General features: G+C 34.8%; 1 protein-coding gene across 6 annotated transcripts in view; it reads right to left on the reverse strand.

The window, feature by feature from the left end:
* Positions 1 to 625: 625 nt before the first annotated feature.
* DOCK9 (dedicator of cytokinesis 9) overlaps positions 626 to 24,328 on the reverse strand; it is an 83,531-nt gene continuing 59,828 nt past the window's right edge. For 2 of the 6 annotated variants that reach the window (XM_066313478.1, XM_066313472.1), the window contains 17 exons: positions 22,948 to 23,084; positions 20,250 to 20,365; positions 18,416 to 18,553; positions 17,929 to 18,111; positions 17,174 to 17,287; positions 16,821 to 17,036; positions 15,113 to 15,170; positions 13,213 to 13,319; positions 9,806 to 9,928; positions 9,371 to 9,490; positions 8,683 to 8,718; positions 7,740 to 7,886; positions 6,822 to 7,032; positions 5,899 to 6,089; positions 4,614 to 4,714; positions 4,271 to 4,409; positions 626 to 1,857 (listed from right to left, as the gene is read on the reverse strand). In XM_066313478.1, coding sequence (XP_066169575.1) covers positions 1,735 to 1,857; positions 4,271 to 4,409; positions 4,614 to 4,714; positions 5,899 to 6,089; positions 6,822 to 7,032; positions 7,740 to 7,886; positions 8,683 to 8,718; positions 9,371 to 9,490; positions 9,806 to 9,928; positions 13,213 to 13,319; positions 15,113 to 15,170; positions 16,821 to 17,036; positions 17,174 to 17,287; positions 17,929 to 18,111; positions 18,416 to 18,553; positions 20,250 to 20,365; positions 22,948 to 23,084 — 2,260 coding nt within the window. In that variant the 3' untranslated portion in view covers positions 626 to 1,734. Of the gene's footprint in view, positions 1,858 to 4,270; positions 4,410 to 4,613; positions 4,715 to 5,898; positions 6,090 to 6,821; positions 7,033 to 7,739; positions 7,887 to 8,682; positions 8,719 to 9,370; positions 9,491 to 9,805; positions 9,929 to 13,212; positions 13,320 to 15,112; positions 15,171 to 16,820; positions 17,037 to 17,173; positions 17,288 to 17,928; positions 18,112 to 18,415; positions 18,554 to 20,249; positions 20,366 to 22,382; positions 22,427 to 22,947; positions 23,085 to 24,328 lie in introns of those variants that run through there. The other 4 variants (XM_066313474.1, XM_066313475.1, XM_066313473.1 and 1 more) reach the window with 4 other exon arrangements.

The raw sequence follows: 24,328 nt of genomic DNA on the forward strand, positions 1-24,328 counted from the left end.
ATGAAATACCTTTTGAGGTAGGTGTTCCTAAACCCACTTCCACAGATGAACAAAAGCATGAAGCACTTAGGGCATAGGAGAAAAAACGGGTCTGCCTCTTACAGCATTATGAGTCCACTGTATAGAAATGTACAATTTTTTTCCTCTGTAAGGAAAAGAATTTTAAACAACCAGAAATTTTGTTTCGGAAACATAGAGAAAGTAGAGTATATCCAGCATTTCACTGCCCAGATGAGCTGCTTTAGAAAAATCCTTTGATGAGTAATGGCAACATATGTGTTTCATGCTGTGCTACAGAAAAATGACAGTAAACCTTATGTCATGAGGAAAAGATGATTTCTACTGTCATGTGATGAAAGGTTTTGAAGACTTCCTAATACTAACTGTTCTGGTGAACAACAACCTGTAGGTACAGTAACATGGTACTAGAGCCAAATGTGAGGGACTCAAAACTGATGTCTTAACTAATAATTTAATTCCCTTTATACACAGGAATATGAAATAAGATCTACCAGTGTCTGCATCTCATATGCAGGATGCATAAAGCTATTTTTTTAAATAGAGCTTTCATTTTGCCCAAATGTCAGATATGAATCTAAAACAAAAAACCACAGCACACAGTGAGAAAAGTAACTACTTTTTTCCTTTTAATATAGATGTAGTACAGAATGTTTAATTACAGCAGGACAGTGCTTCCAGTTAAATAAAATTAAAACCCTTTATTTTCCCCAAATATAAAATTACTAAATTAACGTCTTAAAAGAATAAGAATATGGAAAAAGCTTTAAATTATACCACCATTTACCACAGTAACCATGATTACCAATTACATACTCCATTGCTTTGGCAAAAAAGGTTTTTCTTTTAATAACTGCATATAAACCTAACATAACAAAGACTGTATACATCTTTATATTGCACTTATTTATATACAGGGATAAATGAACTGTAAAGTCTGCATATACTTGGAATGAGCAAATTTTCAAAATAAACTGAAAGCGGAATGGTAAGAGCTGGTATGAATATTAAAAAATGCTTAGAAATGTAATACATTTATGTACAGACTGTACGGACTGTATTAACAAACAATATGTACATAACAATTTACTACTATTGATATTTTAGTATAACTCAGTGTTCATCAATACAGACCTTTGGTTGTATTTAGTTGTTTAGTAAGACCTAAGCTTGCATACCTCCAAAATGCAACAAGGTATAAAATAAAGCACAACAATTTGCCGAATGGTACAAAAACTACTATTGTCAGTTGCATTAAACCCCAAAAACTAGTGTCTCTGTCTAGCCCCAAAATAGTTCTTGTACTCGGAATCTCTATGTGCCATACACAAAAAGAACACCTGAATGTTACATATCTGCAAAATTACATCCCACAACACTTTTTTTTTTGTAATGTGCAATTCATTTTAATAATACTTTCTAACGAAAAACAGAAGCTAACTTCAACTTCATAATTTTCCAACACGCACTTCTGCAATGACATTGTGAACACTTTTAAATTTTACCAGCAAGATTAAAAAATATATATGTGCGCCTCCCTTACTCTAAAAGACTATCACCAGGAACTGCTATTTGCTAAGTGTGCTCAGACATTCGTATGAACTACGCAGTTTGCATGTGCCCAACATTTAGCTTCAAGGTCATCCTGAGTTTGCACACAATGAAACAAATCCACAAACTTGAAAAGAAACAAACATACTTTCCTTTACAAAACAATCATGCAACTGAAGAAGAACTGGGAATCCCATGAACTGTTGTGCTTGTCGGAGTTCCACTTATGGCGTTGAAAATGTGTAGTGAGTTAGGCATGACACTGGCCTTTTCTTCCACCGGAGTAATCTTAAAATGAAAGATTTACAAAAATGTTACAAAATGGCACAGGCATGTCTAAAACAGATAACCAATTTCTTGACGTGCTGCTTATTGACTCAGCCTCCCAGTACTTTTTCAACTGCACAAAACTTTCTGGAAATGGTTACTCTTTTTAGCCATCTTCTCATAAATTTAGGAGAAGTTACTTCTCCAATATCAGTTCTCCTAACTCAGGTATTATGCTGTCCTCTGCAGAGGATGCTTGGACAGTTTCTATCATTCCTCCTGTTAACTTTCAGGAGTTTCATAGCGACAAGAAACTCACTTTTTGTCTTTTTTCGCTTTTCATGTTTTGACTTAGAGGTATGATTTGAGCATTTTTTTTACAAAAACCTATCAAAGCACCAAAAAGATTTCATTCTTAACAGCTATAAACAAATTGGTGCTAAAATTAGAAATAACATAAAAAGGAGTTATATAAAGATTAGACAAAGTAGTAGAACAAAAGTAGAGAAAACTAATTACCATCCCATCTGATCATATTGGCAAGCAGCAGAGGAGAAAAAAAAAACTTGTTAAGATTCTTTTATGCATTTTTATAACAAATTTTTTGCAGTTGTTAAGACCTTGCAGTGTTACATTACAGCTAATAGTTTATTCAGTGACGCAAAGCTCTTTTTCCCAAAACAGCAATAGGCAAGTACATAAAGGAGACATTTTTAAAGATTTAAGTGAAGACCTTCATGTTTCTAAGCCTTCAGGGGAATTATCAGTCTAACTGGAAAAACAAAAATCAACCCTAAAGCAAAACAAAGCAAAACCACCACCAACATTGCACTTTTTAATTATGTAAAGCTAATTACATTTGTATAAGAACACAGTGGTAGGCTAATAGTACATTATTACTGCAGTCAGCGCTGTGCTTTCATATTCTGTTCACAGTATCTAATGGATATCAGTACTTTGTCTAAATGTAAACCAAAAGAAGAAAGGGCAATATGATTTACTCCTGATGTTTCATGACCTGCTTCTTCTTATCAGCAATCTTTGGACACTCATATACTTCAGCATTTTTTAACATCTACATCTTGCACTGAGTTCAAAGTACTTTTTCTTGTGTACAAATTTTCATTATATCCTTATACTTTTTTCTGCACCAGGAGAATGCTAATCTTGCATTTATCATTAAATTCTTCGACCAAAACACTTGCCTCTCCTCTCCAAAGGGGTATTCTCTATCGCTGTCTAATTCTCTCATGTACCTTGTTCATCTCAATCAACTTTTTATTCAGTTATCCTGCATTCCAAACCCTCCTCTGCTGATCAATAAATCACATTGAAATACAGTCAAACTGTCCTATTTCTGTTAGCTAAGCAAGCTCTTTTTCTGTTCCACAAATCTTTCAAAACTGTTTTCTTCTGCTACTGTGTTTTATTTTAAAAAATCCAACCACATAATTCTGGAAAAATGGTATCACTTCCTATAACCTTTGGTTCACAATGTTCTCTGTTGATGATACTTAAAAAGTTAGTTGTGTCATAAACTCTTCTCTGTAACAGGATATCAAAATAGGTGAAGGAAAATAAAGGTAAAGTGCTTCATCATAATTATCATCATACCACAGAGCTACTCAGAATACCATACCTGACAAACCACACTGGGAAATAGTGGAAAGCAAGGAAGCGTGAGAAGTGAACTTTAGACAAGTGGCACATTTTTAAATAGAAAAAAGTTGCCATAAAAGTTTTGGGTACCATCTAAGCAAAGGTGGAATAAAGGCAAAATTCTCTTAAGAATTAAAAACCTTTCTGTGGTTCTGGAAAAAGATTATAAAAGTAACAGTGGATGAAAAAAAAGGGGACTGAAGTGATGAATATGATGAATAAAAATGTCAAGAAGGCAGGGATCGAGCATTGAACTTCAGCTCTTCCTGTCCTCCTGGAAATAATATCTTTGCCTTTGAAGTCATGAGACATTTCTACCATGGAACCCAGATGCAAAGGTTGAGTGGTACATCTCACTCCACAAAAGTTCTGGGTTTACTTCTCTCCTATTTCTAGCTTGTCAGTATCGAACTTCTCTCAAGAAAATGTATTGGAATACCTTTTGAAAGGCATTAAGCTCTTTGTTGCAAAAGCAATTATTTATACCTCCAAAATCAAACAAGAAAGGGCTAAGCTTGCAGATCATATATATTAATTTCATTACATTTGTTTTATCTTTATTGTAATCTTCATTGCCTACTAAAAAACAGGCTGGTGCCAAGGAAATGCACAAGCAAAAAAAAATGAAGGTCTGCAGTTTCTTGATGGGCTTATACTCCAATAGAAAAAAAGAAATAATCCTTTCATGTAAAGCATTACATACATTTCCCTTATTCTTTTCACATTATAGTTACATTCTGAATGATAGTATATGTATAACAATTTCAGCACATACTTGTTCATGCATTATTTCAGAAAGCTCTTTTGCCATTTCTCTGTAGTTTGCCTTCATTTCTTCTTGATATTCCAACTGATCTTCCTTTATCAGTCGTTCATTTACACCCAGAGCATGCCCACACGCTTCAACAAATTGCCTGATTTAGAGAAAATAAGGAAGTTCTCAAATAGAAATCCAAAAGATTGATTTAAAATGTCAGCTTAAAGTATGTTTTTAATGAATCAGAACGCTTAAAAAGTTGAAAGTTTCAAGAATAATTTTTATGAGTCTTAGAAAAAAGGTCCATTTTTTTCTTCTCTCTCCCCCATCCCAAAGAAATCCCAAACCTTCCATGCCATACCTAAAAACTTCTTTTAGGAGCTTTACTTTATTGTCTGGATATCTTTTGGTGTTAGTGTCATCTAAGAAAGCTCTTGCATATGCTAATGGACCAGCATTAACCTAAAAAGAACAAGAATTAAAAACCAGTCAGAGATCTGACCATACTGTCTTAGCAATAACAGATGCTACAGGTGTCTATTGGATTTGATTTTCTTATGAGAATACAAAAAAGCTGGACTTAGAAAACAAGAAAACTGTTAGAGTTGGAGCATTAGAGCAAGAGAGGTTTCTCCAGTGCTATAAATGTGTCCTGGCACAAAGAAACCACTTCGACGATGTGGCAAAGTAACTGCAGATATTGCAAATGTGTCAGCTCTGTTTATGAAATTAGGGTGGGAAAATGAGCTAAACCTACTACTGTTTGGTCTGTGTATCTACTGAAAACATGCTTTTTTCCATGCTGAGAATTCTGCAAAACCTGCAGAAGTTTAATTGTGCTCTTATGGCAGCTACAGGAGAAGTGGTTTCAGTAACTTCTGACTCATCCTTATTATTCCTTCATATCACCAACAGGAGCCTCTCCCTTCTCACCCCAAATACCAGCTTGACAACTTACTGATTCTGGAACCTTGGTTAAGTTTTGTTCCCTTTTCTGCTGAATATGACAGCTGGTCATATCAGATAACTGTGTTAACAGTTCCTTTGTTTCCTATCAGTTTAAAATAACAGAGCAGCACTTTTGCCACTGCATTTTTTGAAGATCCTTTCCATATTGACTTCTATATGCTACACCTGCTTCAGGTACCCTATTTTGGTGAATCCGATGGCTTCTTTATACATTCCAGTTCCTGCCTGCCTTAGGCAAAAAGGCATGCACAATGAGATTTTCTGTGATTATCTCCTTCCTATATATATTATCACTCACTCTTTATCTCCATAGAGTTCTTGCAAAAATATGCTAGACCTACTGTGGGCAAACCTATAGCTGGGCAAAATACTCTAATTTATGTTCAAGTTCATCTATCATCTTCTAGCAGTTTCAGCTTTACATAAAAGTCTGGTGTGGCTTGGAATGCAATATATTCCAGAGATGGATCTGGAATCCATCCAGATTTAGTGTAACTGTCTCTGATCAGTTGTTTACATGAAATACTTTTATTGCTTTTCCTGTTAAGAAATAACTGTAGACAGTAAGCAGTGAGGACACTCTTGAATGTGCAGAATAGAAACCAATTATAAAATGATACTTCCGTAATTTTTCAAGGATAGAAGCAAATTAAACAGCTGCATGGCAAAGGTCTTACCTGAACACTGACACTTCCCTGCAGCTTCAGCTGCAATTTGATCATATCTACTTCAGCTGAAGAGCAAAGCTGCCTAAGCTCTGCAACTTTTTTACTCATTTCATCAATGGCTACTTCAATAGGGTTTAAATCAGTGTGGTGCTGGTACATCACTGGAATGCGCTTTTTCACATACGGGAAACAATGTATAGCTGTGGAGAGAAACAAGTTCAACATAATCAGGAAAAGGTTTTTTAATAAGGTGTGCTTTGAGAGACTCTCATGCTAAAATCTCATTTTGATGTAATTAGCTGCCCAATTTAATAACTTCTATAACTAGAAATACTACCAAATGGACAGGGAAACAAGACATTGAAATGTAAATATGCACAGCATTACATGCATTACAGCACAGAAAGATCACTGTCATTATTGCTACTAACATCAACCAAGAAATAAACCACTGGAACTTAATTTATATGAAAAGAATTGCTTAGAATTCACAAATCTCAAAGAGAAGAATCAAAAATAGTGAAGCTGTATTTTCTATTTCCTCACAAGTACTGGCTATGGACAGCTATAAAGTCTCTTACTATTATAAAGTCACTTCCTTATTATAAAGTCACTTACTTGTTTTTACAACTATAATAATACAGAAACTCAGACTTAACAGAGAGAAAACACAAAATAGTCTTTTTCTAAGAAAAAGAAAGCCAGACTCTAGATTCAGAATTCTGGAAACTTAAGGAAAAAGAGATAATAATTTTGAGGATTCCTCACTGAAGAAATCAATCTGAAAAACGTGGCTGTGGCCAAAAATATGAGAAGGATTTTAGCTGATAGCTACAAAGGATTTGGTTAAGTGAAATGAAAAAACCCACACAGAACAAAATGAGACCACTTGAACTAATGCTTCCAGTGAAAGCATTCCATTCCATCAGTACCTGTCAGAATAGTCCGTCGCTTACACTGTTCTTCCACCCCTCCTTGTCTTTTACCACCTTGAGTAAACGGCATCTCAAACATAAAGCGACGAATGTTGTGAGTCCTTTCAAAATCTGTTTTTCTTTCCTGCAGTTCCTTTTCTTCGAAGTATGGAACTACATGTGTAACTTGAATATATGCATATTTTGAATCTAAATCCTTAGGATTTACCTTAAAAATAGGACAAAAAAAAATTGAATAGCTACATTGTGAATAAAGTGGATCTAATAGTAGTTACACAACTTCCAGAAATTAAATTTGGTCTCTTGACCTCAATATTATTGAAAACCTGGGAGATTTTCATCCTTTCAGAGGTGTTTCCTGTATTCAGTTTTTTAAGAATTCAGAAGAAAGACAGCCAGATGCATTACAGCATGTTGTGGATTTTTTTTTGTTTGGTTTGTTTTGCTTGGGTTTTGGGGTTTTTTAACCACTTTGATCATGAAACCCAGTGCTTTCATCAAGTCCTCCTCTCCTTTTAAAGTTCCAGTATAGAAATGTCCACCATTGCTGCACTTTAAGGCAAAAAACTGCAGAAATTTTTGAATCAAGGATTCAAAAGAAACCTTATGAAGGAACAAAAAGAGCCATGAAATTATGCTAAGAGGAAATCACCATAAAGTCTAAGGAAATCACCATACATTTCTTCTAAGATACAATTATTATTTTGAGAGGTAACATTACAGAAATGAAGCTTTTTGGGCGTTCTAAAAGGCATATTTAGTAGGAGACAATATTCCTCTCATGCCTTTCTAACAGCACAGTTTTTAGATGAAGATGCTTGTGTGCCAAATGAGTAACAGACAGTGATCCCACAGTATTTCAAGTAAACTAGTGAAAGCAATATATTACAATTTTTAGAGAGAATGAAAACATACTTTGCCAGAATCCTGAATCATTTTGACATTTTCAGCTCCAAATTTGTCAGAGTAGAGTTTTTGGAGTCTTTGGGAAATTTCTGAAAGAGGTGTGAGTTTAGGCTCTTTATAAATATATTCCTTTCCATCTTCATCCTCAAAGAAACCCTGTAAGAAATGAAGTAATCAAAATCTTGGGGAATAAAACACATACGGCAATAGCTAAGATGGACATAATGTGTGTGTTTCAAAGGAAATAGAAACATTTAACATTAGTATTCAAGCAAACATAAATAGACAGAAATTAAAATCTAAGTAAAAAGGTTTCCTAAGAGAATAAAAAACAACAGAAAAATGTAATTCTGTACTACAACATGAGTGAAAGATAATGGAAACACAGAGTTTAAATTTTAAAAGTTTGTAGCAGGTCTATGGTGTGCCAAGCCTTTGAGATAAGTTTCCTTCACTTTTATTTAAAAGTGAACTTGCAGCACTGTTTCACTTGCCAAAACTGGTAGTCTTGCCCAACAGGACTATCTGATTCACAAGTGAATATTTTGGCAAAAGTTTACATAAAAATAATATTAAAAATTTCCTTAGGTAATAATAAAAAATTAATTCCATAAAATGAAACTTAATTATTCAAAGATTTTGATTTTATGATGTACTATTGGTATATACTTCTTTATTTTATTATACATACCACTGTTTTTAGAACTACAACTAAATGCACAATACATGGGAAGTGAAACAGTTTGTTGGTTTAAAACAACAAGCCATGTTGAGTTCATGTTTGAAACCAGAAAATAAATATTTTTATCATAAACGAAACAGACAAAATAGAAAAGCACAACATATCATGTATAAACACAGGCTAGATTGACAAAAATACCCACACCAAGCTAAGGTGAAATGCAGTATTTGATACTGCATTGCTTGCTTTGTAAGCAGTCACTGTAATTACCTCAACATCTGTTTCACTGTCTGTAAACTGGTATTGCTATAAAGTCATAAAAGACAACAGAATACATGTGAAGTTATACTGCTCAGAGGATTTTACAATTCTCCATGCTCAGCTGGACAATTAAGCAACTGGGCTATATGCATGTAGAGAGTGTATTACTCGATACTGCGTGATACCATAGGGATACAGAGGCATTCTAGACACGTACCAGAGGATGTGAAGCTGCCCAATACACAGCCAGAACTTTGGTTTGAAGCATGCAGTACTGATGCATAGAAAAGAGTGATCCATTCTCTAAATGGAGCTTGATGTTACTTTTTGACTTGCAATGGCTATTAATGCATACCAATCTAAGAAGCAGCCTTGCAAACCACACCGTAGCACTACAGACATTAAGTCAATACATCGCTAAAAACTGACATTACAGAAAACTTACCGCTGCCTTAAGGTAGTAAACAAAAGAAGAAAAAAGGAAAAAAGGCAAAAAATTTACTGAGGAAAATTATAAGAATTTTACTGGAATTGATAAATGTTTTAGAAGTAAATACTGATGGTGTTTCTTTATTTCACATGGAACACATTCCTTGGGCTTTTTATGTCACGGTATCAATACAGATGATGAAAGAGTAAACCTTCTAACATAAATTCAGATTTTTCTTACTGCATAGGGCAGACCAGTGAAAATAACACTCACTTGTCCAAAGAATGCTACCCTGAAATAAGTTCCCAGCAGCCTCTTGCCTGTATGCATAACTTCTGTAACTTTACTGTATGCTCGATGAAGGGTGTCATATAAGTGAGCAAGCCGCTAAAAGTAAAAGAAAACAGTAATGAGATAGAAGAACAAAGAACTTTCCTGTCTTAAAATAATAAATTATGTCCTTGTAGCGAGTAATGACTGAAAACATTCTTTTATTGAATGATAGTATTGTGTTTAGCACTTGTATCAGGATGGCAATAAGCAAGACTATTTTTAAATTATTTAAATATTTAATTAAAAAAATTAAAATTAAATATTTCAACATATTCAAATTATTATGTGATGTCCAATGTGTCATGCAGTTAGTCTTGAAAATTCAGGATTATTTTTCTTGCTCAAATTTACTTTTGATGAATTAAGTACCTCAAAATCTCTCCGTTTTTCATAAATGGGAATTATTAGTTTATATATATCAGCAATGAGTTCATAGCGTTCCGCCTTCCAGAGTCCATCAGCACATTGCTCCAACAATTCCATCAGCACATCCTAGATTTGGATACACATTTGAAAGTGTGAAACAACTCAGTACTCATCAAAAGCACAGCAAATAATCATACCAATGTTCTTCCCAGTGAAAAGGGAAATCTTGCTTCAAAACAGAATTATCTACACTTAGTAATTTAAGTTATTGTGGCAATCAAAAATTGCTAAAAGGAAACAAAATAAGATAGAATGGTCTGAGTGCACACACATACTCCTTGTATTTACAAACAGTATGTTTGTTTTAGATATTCTTGAAACTGCTTTGGACCTCCTATCATTCTTGCATCGCAGTGATGAAGCCAGAAGCTGGAAAAAACTCCTTCCATGCTTAGAAGCTACTCTATTCCACCTCCTTCTTCTCTTTGGTAGAGGACTAAGTGAGCTTAAGGATATCACTAAGAAAAACAATTTTTAATACTGTGAGCAAAGAGACTAAAAAATGGTACCCTTATCTGGGTGCTGCAACAGAACCTAAAACATTTCCTCCTTTCCCCCAGTCATTATGGGGCTGTACAGACTCCCCACTGTCTCCATTCTCAGTACCCAAGTGGTGACAAGTGACAGACCAGCATCACTGCTGGACCACAAGGGCTGTACACAGATACTGGTTCATGACACAACTCTTAATTCAGACACCAGAGGGCATCCAGATGTAGCAATGAAGAAAAAAAACTGTTTACAAAAGAAAAAGAACATAAAGAGCACAAGCTTCAAGTGGGAAAGCTGATAGGAAGGGGCAAAAGAGCACAACATTTCGGAGCAACATGTCTCAATGTTCATCCATTCCCATGGGATAAGTTATTTCCCATATATGCAATCTGTTTCCCTTGACACCTGCAAGAACAGCCTCCTGCTCTTTAATGGCACCCTTCCTGGGAAAGTCTGATTCTTCTACTAACCACTTTAGGAGCTGGACTTTTTCCAGTTTGTTGATACCTCTCTTGACTTTTGAGGGTCAGTGCTGGACACAAGGTTAGAGATGGGGTTCTACAAATGCCAGGATAAAGGGGAAAAAACTCACTTCCCTCTGCTTCTTGAGTAAATCTTCTCAAACATAACACAGCCTGCATTGGCTTTTGTTTCCACAGAGCCACACTGATTATTCCCATTCAATAGGCTGTCCACTAGGACTTCCTTCCAGATCTTTCTGCAGAGCTGCTGTTTAGCCTGAACTGAGATTTTTTTTTCTTTGTAAAGCCTTGAGAGGACACTGTGTTCCCTCAAGGCTCTTTCATTTACCCATGTGCAAGTCCGGATAATGCCTCTCACGGAATGTCACAGGCAAACAACTGTTCTGATGAAATGCACACAGCAGTCTCATTAAAAAGGAAAATTCCAAACTAAATTTTTTTTTTTTTTAAATCAGACAGAATTTTTTTAAAATGAGAAATAAATTGAGAATCCCCAAATTTAATTTTTTTAAATGAGAAACTATATAAAGTCTTAAGAAAAATTTCGCTTAATTAGGAACATTTTTTATAAACTGGAGAATATGAAAGATATTTTGTCCCCTTTGGAAACATGAAGGAATTCTCTCTGATTCTCCATACTTGTAAATCCTCCTTTGGAGATTTAACTCTAAAATAACTAATAAAAAGAGAAATCTCAAGTTTTTAAGGGAAGAAATTCAACATGGCTTGTTACCATGCATAGGAAGAACTCTCATCAAAGCATCATTTTGCTAAGTAGTTGCAAAATACAGCTTGAAAGATGTTTCTGCCTTTTGACTTCTGTACCAAATTGATCTCATTTTTTTTCTCAGACAATACAGCTCTGCTTACTTATGAACACACTGAGGAAGAAATCCATTTATGAATATGTTCCTGTTCCTGAAGGAACTGGACTACCTGTTCTGAAGCACTTCTAAAATGATTTTTAGTCTACTAAAGCCAAACACTTCTTCCCTACTGCTACTCTTGTTGTTATTATTATTATTATTACTTCTCACCTATTATTATTTTCCCCATATTTCAGATAACTTTCTGAAGTCATCTGAAAAATAGTAACTTTTTTCAATATTTCATCAGTTAGAGTACTACATGGTTAAGTTTAGAAAGGGTTGCATGCAGGGAAAAATGAAATTTGGCTTGGTTTGATCCTTCTGCAAGCTGTACAGGCTTATAATTTCACTCTTGGCTTACTTCCGTTCCACGGAAATACTGAGAGATGGAAATAAATTTGTGTAGGGTTCAATGACCCAGAAAAAGCAGTATATTCCTTTTGCAGGGAGTGACTAATGAGAAAAAGAATAAAGACATTCCAATTTAAAAAAAAAAAAAGCATAACAATTTAACTCTGACAAATGGTCTGGCAGGAAAATAGTCACAGAAATTTCCAACAAAACTTTCCATCAGCAGTAGTCACTAGAATCCCTGATCTTCAATAACTTAGAGCAACTTGCATTTTGCTTTGGGTAGCATGCTATATTTCATGCTGGATCAGAAGAATCAATGATTAAAAAAAAAAAAAAAAGGCACAAAAATTGAAAAAAAACTCAACCACAAAACAATTTGCACAGTCAAATAATATCGTCATACAGCTTTACCATACACTAATTAAAACACCAAAGAAAAATACTTTTGTTGTACAATTACACTTACAAACCAGGGGGTTTTCCAATATGACTGCTGCCAGTAACACAACTGCACCAGCACATACATAGTGCAGCTTTTCATAAGCAAGATTATTCATAATATTTTCATATAGGCTGCTTACTAGTAAAATTAACTGTAGAGCCAGCACAGATGCGTCAGCAAAGACACAAGGAGTCAAACTTCAGCCAGAAAAAACACATGGACACAAGTCTGGTCTCAGTAAAACTACTTTCACTGTTATGGCATATTTGCTTAGGGAAACTGTAAACAGCAAAAACCATTGAACACATTTTGATGATTTCTGGTGCAGTAATACTCTAAATCCAAGTCAGTTTCACGAAACAATAGATTTTGCTCACTCCAATAAGTAACTCACATTAGTGTTCATCCTGTCAAGTAGCATAAAACCCCATTTTGCTTTTATTCTGAAAGTGGTGTTGAGTTGATATGCTAGCACTGTAATACATGTATAGAGTAAATTCTCTAAATCTGGGACATCTTACAGATTTTTTTTATTTCAGCTTTAGAGTATGAATGGCAGATCAGAAAACAATTATTATATCCCTTATATCAGTAATATATCCCTTATAGATGTTATATCCCTTCTATCAGTAATTGTCCAGACTGAAACATAAAATTTGCAAAAACCCCCAGCCCTTCCAGTATGTAAATGTAAATTTTATGTTTACTTACTTCATTGAAGTGAACATCTTGCATTCCAACATCCTCCATCATTGAAGCCTCCTCATCTATATTCGGTGTGATTACTCTGAAAGCAGTACAACCTTGCCTAAACATCCCTGTCATTGAAAAAGAAATACAGACAAATTTAATTTTCTCCAGCAGGATAATATTGAGCCATTTTGTTATTCTGGATAAAGCAGAAGCCATGTTTAAATATACCTACCACCAAATAAATAAAGAAATAGATCAGCTTCCCATTGCATGATTAAAATACAAGACCTTACATTACTGTGAATATACAAATGGGTTTTAAAAAACCCCAAAAACGTTAATATCTGGACCCTTACCTACCAAACTAAGTACTGTCTGAATCTTCACACTTTGTCTTAAATTTGTGTCTAATCTACTCTACCCTAAGTCTAAGCTACTCAAGGTAACTTTTATAGGATTTAATTGAAATGCCATGAAGTCATGCTGGAACTGCATACAGGGGCAGGACCTGGCACATCATTCTTTCCACTCTGAACAATATGAATGACATTAACCATAAAAAATGGTCAAGGGATGGCAAACCAGATTATTCAAACACAGAAAACTAGGAAAAAAACTAATTAAATACCAATCTAACTTCCTTTACTGAAAAAAAACCCCACTTAAAATGGAGTATAGAATGTTCCAACATGTCTTTTACTCATACTGTTTAGCTCTTTTTTGATTACATCAGACTGCTGAATTAAGGAAACAGGATTTTCTGTATCAATTAAAACCTCAAGGGCCATCAGTAAATATTATGGAAGCATAAGGATTTGCACATATTTATTTTACAATTCATTCCTACAAAGATTCTTTCTGCTCAGTTAGGAGTTCTGACCACCAGAGGTTTTACTGAATGATTGCCTCAAATCCAAGGGGCCTTTCTGTTCCTGGAACTACCACAGGTAGAAGTCTGACCCTTGGTATTATTGAGAGGAAATAACTTTTATATGACAGTATACAAAAACAGCAGAACACCCAAAGGACTCACAAATTAATAGCGACTATCACTAGTTCCCAGGTATCATCAGGCTTCCAACTGGACACAGCACCTTATTTCAGATTTGGTCTCAGAGAAGGTTTTGAGACCACCAGGACAAAGAAAATAGCCTATACATGACAAAAGCATTTGGCAAGAAGCACAACAAGAACAGAGACAAGGCATCTTTCAGACTCATGATTTTGCTTTATTTTGAGCTGTCATGCAAAGGCAAAGATAAAAAGCTGCAAACATGAATTTGCCCACAAATCCAAAACACTGTCTCAATATCGAAATCAGTTTTAACACATTCCTGAAATTTTCTTCAAGAGAGCTCTTTTTGTTAATATAAGCCACATCTCCAATCCCTGACTGAGAACTCTTCTGATTCTATAGATGAAAGGTAGTGCTCTACCCAATCTCAAGGGTCATCAGAATCTACTATTACAAATAGCTGCTGGCACAGAAGATACCATGAAGTGAAACATCCTGAGCACTATTATTACTGACTGAACATCGGAAAATTTGTGCAGATTTATTTTGACTCCTCTGGCAATGCCAGGTTTCCCAAGAGGCAGTGAGAGACTGACTACTTGTAGAAGAAGAATATTCACGGATAACTTTGCTTTAGAAAGGATCTGATTTGAGCTATTAGCAGCTCTGGTATAAAATTAAAATTTTTACTTTCCAAAAATTTTACTTTGCCTTCATCTGAAATGCTGTCCCTTAGATATGCAAGTATACTCTTAAGTACATGAGTATGCTACCTGGTTAGGTCAGATTTTTTTCACTGGTGAACACTGAAATACCTACAACTTCTTCAAGGAAATGACTGATTTTCCCAAACTCTAATAAAAATTATATTTGAATACATTAAATAAGGTTTTGAAATCATACCTTTTCGTGTGAGATATTCTGCAACCAGTGCTGCTACATGGACATAGCACATTGCTGCCTAAAACAGAAACAGTAACCATCTTTTAAAATACAATGAAAATGGGACTATTAAAACCAAGGTAAAAGGCAAGCAACAGTACAAGACAATTTCTTCAGTTTTCCTTTTTGCTGCTTTGTAGGATATATTCTATGACTCGTGCAAGAATTCTCCACCTCATTTATATAAAACAGTAACAGTGCAAGTGCACTCACTCCTTAACCAGAGCACTGAGTGGCATGGACAGCAGTTCACAATCTAAGAGTGACCCTGGGTCACAAATCACAAGGCACAAACATCATGCTGTAATAAAAACAAGAGAATCTCATTTTTTGAAGGAAGGTATTTTAATGATTCTACTCAACATTTGGTAGCCCTACTGCTAACCTGTTTTGTCTGCTTTTTGGCTCCAGACCAAGAAATTTGCAGAAGAAACTGGTGACAAGCCATTTGAAAGCAGCAAGAGAGATCTGACCTATGAATGGAATTTGAAGTAATTTGGTTGTTACAGTTTGGAAAACAGAAAAAAAAAAGGGACAATAATTTTCAGATATCTGAGATTTTTTAATGGATTTGACACCAACCACTTTTCTCCACAGAAAGCACAAAAAAAAAGAAAAAGGATTTGAGAGTCATTTTATTAAAAAGGCTTAGGCTTCCAGCAAAGTGTTACTCTAACTGTAACTATCAGGTAAGAATCTGACAGAAATTCTAACTTATGTTTTTTATCAAGTTGAACTTGATGATTTGCAGACATCCTCATCTAGTTGCATAGTCAAAGATTCTAAGATTTTAATAAAAAAATTAACAACATAACTGAAAAGGATTAAAAGACCTTGTCTTCTCAGCTAGCTGAAGCTGTTCAGTTCAAAAGACAAGCTAGTAACAGAGTAATGTGTATGCCTTCTGTGCTGCCACCACATAGAAGAAGAGAATTCTAGTACTAAGAATTGAGCTAGGAACATGGCATCCTCCATATCTTGGAGATCTTTACTTGCTTACATGATGCTCTTTCTAACAGATGTTTATGAAATGCAAAGATTTTACACAAATCAATTTACTTGCAGATGAAAAAAACCTTCCAGAAAGAGACAAAATTAATCTGTATCCAGTTAAAATGTCAATGTCTCATTAAGACATGTAACAATCCCCACACCCAATTCTCCTTTTTCCTAGAACTGGATATTTTAAGAGCACAGTAAAATCAAAAAGCTTTCTTGTTTTTTCAAACAATGCAAGAAATTATTTGTCAGTTTTAAGAACAGTAGGAGTTGTTTTAGTAAGTAATCTGGAATAAAATCAAGCTAATTCTGAAAGGACAACTGGAGGGGAATTCAAGGAGTGGCTTCAAGTGTTTAAGCAAGTAATAAAAAAGATATTTTTAAGCAAAAGGCCTCTCTTCCATGGCTTGCACTGTGCATTCCATTCTTAGTAGTGTGCCAGCTATAGCAGTTAAACATGTTCCTTACATTAATAACCCAAAATTACTTACAGATGTACTTGGGTAGGACAAAAACTTATCAGCTATTGAAACCAATCCAGTAACAATTCAAAAATTATTAAAATTACTTATTATGTTACATGCTAACAACTACATATAGTACATTCTCTTTCTATAAAGATAAACTTAAACTTATTACAGAGCTAAAACTGATTTATTTGTTCTCTTACCTCTGAAAGATCTCCATTTTTAACATGAATCCTTGCCATGCTGTCTAACCACGTCTTCCTCAGCTCAGGTGTACTGGCATAAGACTTTGCCAAGCTGTACTGGAGGTCTACAAGCATTTCTGGATCATTCTCATGTTCCTTCATCTGAGCCGTAGCCATCAGCACTGTACGAATCCGTTTGGTTAAATCTTTAACATCAGAAGGGAATGTAGTGTGCTAAAACATGGAAAAGTCAGGTTAACCACTATGTTTTCCTAGTCCTTCCACAACAAAAGGATAAAACATAACTGGAAAAGATGCTATGGAAGAGTCTTCAAGCATCCTACAGTATGAAAACAAGAATAAAAACAGACCTTAATATTTCTGTCGTTATTGGCACAATTGTTGATGATGGAAAGGGACTGCTGAAATCTAGTTCCTCCAATTCCAACCACATCAGCAATTAACTGGCTTACTGAAATAATAACCTTGACAGGAACAGAAAACTTGTTAGTGCATATTTATTTCATTAAATACTCTTGAGATGTACCTATGAGGCAATTACAAAGGAAGTTTCATTCTTTTTAATTGAAAAATTATTCTCCTAAATAAAATAATATTTGGGGTTTTCCTCCAATTACTTGTACAATAACATAGGCAAGATAAAACAAGGTTGTGTAAATTCGAGACACATGACTGACTGCTAGGTGAATTAGGCAGAGGTCATTAAACCGTCAAACTACTGTTCCCAGCTTTGTCAGGACACATAATTTTCTAATGATTTGTTTTATTTTAGACTTTTATGTGCTTGTTGCTGCATTCTTTTCCTTCTTCAGATGTAACAGGGTACACCCATTTAACAAACAAAATAACATCTACAAAAAAGAACGTTTGCACTGACAAATAAAATTTATTTCCTACAAAACACAGGGTCATCCAACTGTATCTAAGTATTTCCTTGTACTGAATATATTTTTATGACCATCTCCTTACTCTTATTACCAGCCTTGCTTGAACTCCAAATAAATTCTTTTAGGTCTTTATCTGACAAGGCTTTGCACACTGGTATGCAACTGTGTATCTACGATATTAAAAAAAAAAAAAGAAAACACAAAGAAAATACACTTACTTGCAGATGTGTTCGAACAAAAGATTTCTTCCCTGTGTAGTCAAAATTGTTTCTCATCAAAAAGTACAGTAACTGTGAAGCTTCATTACGAATTGAACTCAGCTTGGAATTACAGTACTTCAGAATTTCATAGCACAGTGCAGAACACATATCAGCTCTACCTTCATAAAATGTAGAAGGAAACTGAGGAAAAAGAAGAAAACAAAGAATTTATTCATCAAAGCTAGAGTCAGATCTTGATAAAATAAGCATGTCAAGAAAAACACAAATATATTCATATCCTCAAATTGTGGAAAAACCAAGAGTTAAGAGTAGTTCATGACACAAAGCAATTTTTACAGCAAATCAAAGGACAAGCATTCCACACTGCTGAGATCAGATCAGTCCTTATTCACCAATTTTATTTTGGGATTTATATTTCGGGAAGTATATTGTTAACTAAAGAATCAGATAAGTACTTGAGGGTGAAATTCTTAAAACTTCTTACCTTGTAAATAAGTGCCCTTAAAGCACTGAACACATTTTTCAATGCTGTTTCAGACTGATTCTTTTGAAGGAAGCAGAGGTATACATCAAATACTTTCTTCATCAGTGGATTATGTCCGTGATCAGTCAGTAGCTGATTCTTTAAAATGATAGCAAGAACTTAGGAGTTTTGTACAGCATACATTTATACTACTCTAAGAACATACGCAGATCATCAAAAAGCAGGACATTTAAAAAATATAACCTCTATGGTATTACCAAGATGTTTAATAGCACATACACACCTGAATTAGGTATTTATAACACTTCATTAATTTTGCTTACAAAGGAAGTGTCCTCTGAATAGACTTATAGAATACAATTGTTTTTATCAGCTGTTAATTAAATCCATTACTATTAATAGCTTTTTGAGGGGCACACTCAAAATATTCACAGACTTTGCTTACAGTGGCTTTAGCAGCTCAGATGGGAATTTTCTCATGGCAGTATCTCCTACTACAACCTGATTCCACAAGGTCTTGCCCCTTCTGCAACTCACCTCGGTGCCCTCCACTCTTCCTTGTCATTACTGTACACAAGCCTCCAAAGGAGTGGAAGAGGGTGGGTTCAGACTGGACATCAGGAGCACACTTACTAGAGCGAGGGTGCTGAGACAATGGGACAATTGCCTGGGAAGTAGAGGATGCCCACTTCCTTGGAAGGTTTTTTCAAGGCCAAGTTGGATGGGACTTGGAGCAACCTGGCCTAGTGGAAGCTGTCTCTACCCATGAAGAAGGGTTGAACTAGATGATCTCTTGAAAGCCCCTTACTACCCAAAACATCATGTGACTCTGATTTTATGTATTTTAGTGCAGTTTATTGAATAGAAGCCCCTGATTCTCCTGCCTGTTTTGTTTGGATCTTTGAGACTATTCTGGCATACTCTTGCCTACTTTCTCAATATACAACACACAGATAACCTTGAAGGATTGCCATTCCAAGCGTGATGGGTTGATAACTAAAGGATTAGTGTTCATTTCTCTTTAAATCTTTATAGCTAGGTATCTTGATTTTCAATTCTGTCACTGGGTCTGTGGACAGAACTGACTCTAAACTCTATTAATTATGTTACCAGAAAAAGGAATATCATTGTAAACAAGCTCATGTTTTCATAACTACATTAAAGATAAGACACTAAGTTTGAATCTTCAAGCAAGAATCTGGATACATTGCCTAATTAGAGGAGAAACAAGCTAGAGTTATCATCTCTCCTTTTTATGGCTTCGATTTTAAAGACTGGAAAACCTCAGAAACACAGCCAAGTGGGGTAAGTAAGTGGGCATGCCATATAAAGATTCCCCAGGTGAGCTACAGCAACAGATACAACTAAAAGAAGTCTTATTTGTGGACAAATGGAAAAAAGCTACAGAAGAGGAACACACAAATCACTATTAAGGAATGCATTACTGTAACAAGCAACCAAGTTCAATATGAAAGTCTGAGAGTGTCCAATTATGGTTTTGCCATAGATCTTTCATCTCACATGGCCTTTAAAAGCCACTTTTACCACTAATAATAGGTAGACACCAAAGCTTCTAGAACAATTTTTAAGTTAGGCTGAGGAAGGAGCTTTTCCCACAGATTACTGCAGGTGTATGATGTGTAGCTGAAGCCAAAGCATTTTGCCGTGAGATATTATCAGTTTTACATGAAAATAATAAAAGACAAAGCCAGAGAAGCTAAAAACAGCAATGCTATTTAACTAGACTGTAAAAATACAATTAAAAAATAGTTTTCAAAAGTATTTCTTCTCAAATATATTTATAGGAAAAGTTAACACCAAATCATGAACAAACCTTAAAAGCCATGGTGAATAATGACAGAGTGTCCAGAATTGTAATGCAAACTTCGGTGGCAATATTTGCTTCAAGTAAAGACTGGTGAAGGACATCTGCATCTGAATGGCCATAGCCTATAGAAATTCCAAATGAAGTGTAAGTGCTGGATACACTCATTTAAATGTTTCTTATTTCCAAAAGACTTGCTGAACTAGGAAAAGATTAACAAGTAAAAAGCCTGACAGAAGTTAGTATTCAATACAGGAAAATAATTCATATGCATTTAAATAGTTTCAAATACAGCCAGATAATTATTCAAACATAATTTGCACAGGATCATAAAATACATTAAGTAAGAATTTCAACAATAGAAGCGTTAAACAGCAGTTAAAAACTATGTGATATTTCATATATATGTGCATGTATACACACACGTGTATATATATATAAAGCTACACAGTTACATATATATACACACACATATATTGATAAGTACTGCAGCAGGATGAAGTTACAGCTGAAAGTATGAAATTTTGGCAATTTAGTGATGTTGCTATGGTCTCACAGTTAGTCACAAGTCAACCAGAACAAAAATACAAAAAAGTTAAGAGTTGAAGGAATACCATCCTGTACTTATATGCAGTTTAATAGCATCACTAAATCAATGACAAGGATGACAAACTTGTTGAGATCATGTAAAGAACAGAAGAAATGCCATACTCTTATAATGGCACTTGTCCACTTCTTTCTGCACCTTCTTGCTTCCCTGTCTGAACTACACATGTATACCCATAACCACCAGTTTCTTTAGATTTATACGTTCTTTCTTGAAGCACAGAACTATACTGAAATTTCTCAGAGATGAAAGGTATTACTTATTTCAGTATTTCAGTTCTATTTCTAGCTTATGTGGTTAGAAAGGGAGAAAATATGTTTATAATTTACACTAATAGACAACTACCTTGCCAAAGAATCTTGATTTTAGAAACAAGTAAAGCAACTACTTCCACCAGACAGTTCCTCTCTTTTTCCACCAGACACTTCTTTTCTTTATGTATCCCACACAAAATATTTTCAAGATTATTCAAGCTCTGAATGCTACTTTGGATACATGATAGAAGCAGACTGACAGCTAAATGAAACTAGAAGTTAACAACAACAAGACCAAAGATATAAAAACCAATTTCACACTTGACGTGGTTTTTACAGCAACACATTTTCAATTTGTAAAACCTTGGTTAACACAATGTGTAATATCCTGACACTTATTAACTGTCCATTTAAAAAACCATCTATCATCAGTTTAGACAAAGTTATCTGAATAAGACACCTTCCTTCATAATTTCCTTCAGTTGGGAAAGAACGGAAAGTTTCTTTTTACATATAAGCATGCATTTTTTAAAATCTTTCAGCTCACTGTTTCCTAAAACATCAGTAAACTTTGCCAAGTTCTGAAGACATGAAATCTCTTTGCACAGGGACATGTTATCTGTTTCTCAAGGTTTTTTTTTAAACCAGTCTTTATCTGCAAAGTATTATACTGTATCGAATGTGTAGTCACATAGTGTAAAGGCTCTCTTTAGTGTACCAACAACCATGTAGAAATTATGATGATACAGCAGCAGACTGATTGCAAGGGAAAAAAAAGTAATTTCCACAGACATACTTGTCTGACATTTTAAAAGCAAGCAATTGCATTTCTTATATTTAAACAGATGTGATAATGCATTTGTGAATAGAGAGGTTTCATAGGATCTTTTTTTTTTTCACTTTTATAAAAGACAATGTGATAAGCCCTGTGCAATTAGGCTAAGTTTTGCTTTATATTACAGAAAAAGAGCTAAAAGATTTTAAGGGACAGTTAGATATGCTTTGAAAAATCAGAGAATGAACACAGTGAAAATACAGTTAACTCAAATAAATTTTTACTGCACACAGTTCTTTTCAGTACCAGTGTTGTATTTAACTGGATTAGTCAACCAGTTTCATTGTCTTTTTTGAAGCTGAAAATTGAAAAATGATGCTTTAGAATACTTTACATACAGTATATTGCAATTTAGAAGCAGAATGTTTAAAAAGATAGGCCACAAGCAGATTTAGTTTTCAATACAGCAGTCTATACAAGCTGACTTCAACCTGATTAAATCTTACCATTGTCTACAGAAATTCCAAGAATACTTGATATCTTTCTCACACTGAAAACAGAAAAATCACTTCATTATTGGACGCTTTTTCACTTCCAGACAAACTAAATCATGGGCTCACAATCTTTGTAGAAATTCTAAGAAACTCACTTCTTCTTAAGGGATGACAAAACATGGAGATATGGTCAGTATACATATATTTAATTTTAGACTAGTAATTTATAAGACCATATAGGAGAAAAAAATTGAAGCTTAAATAAAGCAAATATTAAAAAAAAAACAAGCAAATTTTGTAACTGTGTGCAGCACAAGTTTGAGGCATACGCAACTGAAAGCAAATATTAAAATCCAGTTTTAAGGTACACTGTAGTTAACCATGCTCCATGTTATGGCATCAGCCAGCACTGATTGTTCTATCACAAAGCAAAGAACAGACCATCGGCTGCTTCCAGCTATTCGCTTGTCCTGGAATAGTAAAAGTCACTGGGATGCACTGGTGTGGCTCTGGGACCTGTCTCTGGTGTTGTGGCACTGGTTGAGGATGACAGATGTTATCATGTCATGAGACTTACTGTGGTTAAAAGTGAGAGAGTTATCCAGGCTGCTCAGCTGCTGCAATCTGGCATGCATCATTCCTGTTCTGCTACGGGAAACAGGCAATGTCTGAGATTTTCGATCATGAACTATGGATCCTAACCCCTCCTGGTTCCTGCAAGATGGGTGAAATGGGATAGAAGCAAAAGTTAGACATGTCAAACTGCAGCAAGACAGGAAGTGCTGTTAGTTAAGCACAAGAAGTTTTATAGAAAGAATTATAATGCAACCTATTCACTGTTTTCTTTATAAAATAAAAATAGGTAGCTTAAAAAAAGGCATCACAGCAAACTCTTTCTTAAAACCTCAAAGCATGGAAGCAAAAGCACACAAGCAGCCACTCTTGAAGTGCTAAATTTACTTCAGAGCTTTTGGGGAAAAAAAATTTGAAAACATAAACATTCTGAAAATATTCAGAACCCAAAACTGAATCCTCTATTTTGATAGCAAAATTTTAGCAAAAAAGTTAGGACACAAAGCAGTAGAATTAGAAAGCACACATGCAACAGGAGAGCAGGAATTATCTGAGATAGTATCATATACTTCTTACCCAAGCAGGAAGGGAGAAGAGCCATAGACTTTGTTAAATTTGCAGCAATCAAATGAAGAAAACAGAAAAGTGATCTGTGTTAGCAATCAGTACAGGCTAACTTCCTATTGTGTACCACCACCAGAGCTGATGAAAAATGAAAACCAGTGCTTGAATTGCAGTATTCCCTGTTCTCTTTCTTTCTCTGTCCTTTGTGTATTTCAAGAGTACGTGCATTGACTGTGTGTAGTGACAATGTGAAAGACATGAAAGTTACATTTACTGGGAAAATTCACAACACCAGATGTTTTCAATAGCTCAACATTTTCAACATTAACATGCAGCACACAAACCAGGTGATCAGTAAACAAAAAGGAAGTGTGGTAGTGTCCTCTACAAACTAGTCAAACAAAGCAGTTGGAAGAATTTTTACAAAAAGCTTGAAAACTTTTTTTTTAGTCCTGTAAATGCAGAGTTTGATGTGCATTTGAACACAATGATTATAATCAAAACCTTAAGAAAGCCAGATTTATTTTTGAGATTTTTAGGTTATGTGAACCTTTTCGGGTTTTTTTCCAGAAAAATCTCCAAGGAGATAGTCAAGCTTGTAGAATAAGATTCACAAAATCTAAATTAAAACCAAAAAAAGCTAACATTATAGTTAGAATGCATTACCATCCAAAGTCAGCAACAACTTTCTCACTGAGTTCAAGAGGGCCAGTATTTTGACCACACCAGTTTAATTATAACTGTATTACCCTGTTAAACACAGCATAAGGCCTAAAGAAGTTGCTATCTTTTACTCCATTAAAAACCATTTGCATTAAAAC

This window comes from Sylvia atricapilla, chromosome 2, assembly GCF_009819655.1.
Source record: "Sylvia atricapilla isolate bSylAtr1 chromosome 2, bSylAtr1.pri, whole genome shotgun sequence".
Classification (NCBI taxonomy): Eukaryota; Metazoa; Chordata; class Aves; order Passeriformes; family Sylviidae; genus Sylvia; species Sylvia atricapilla.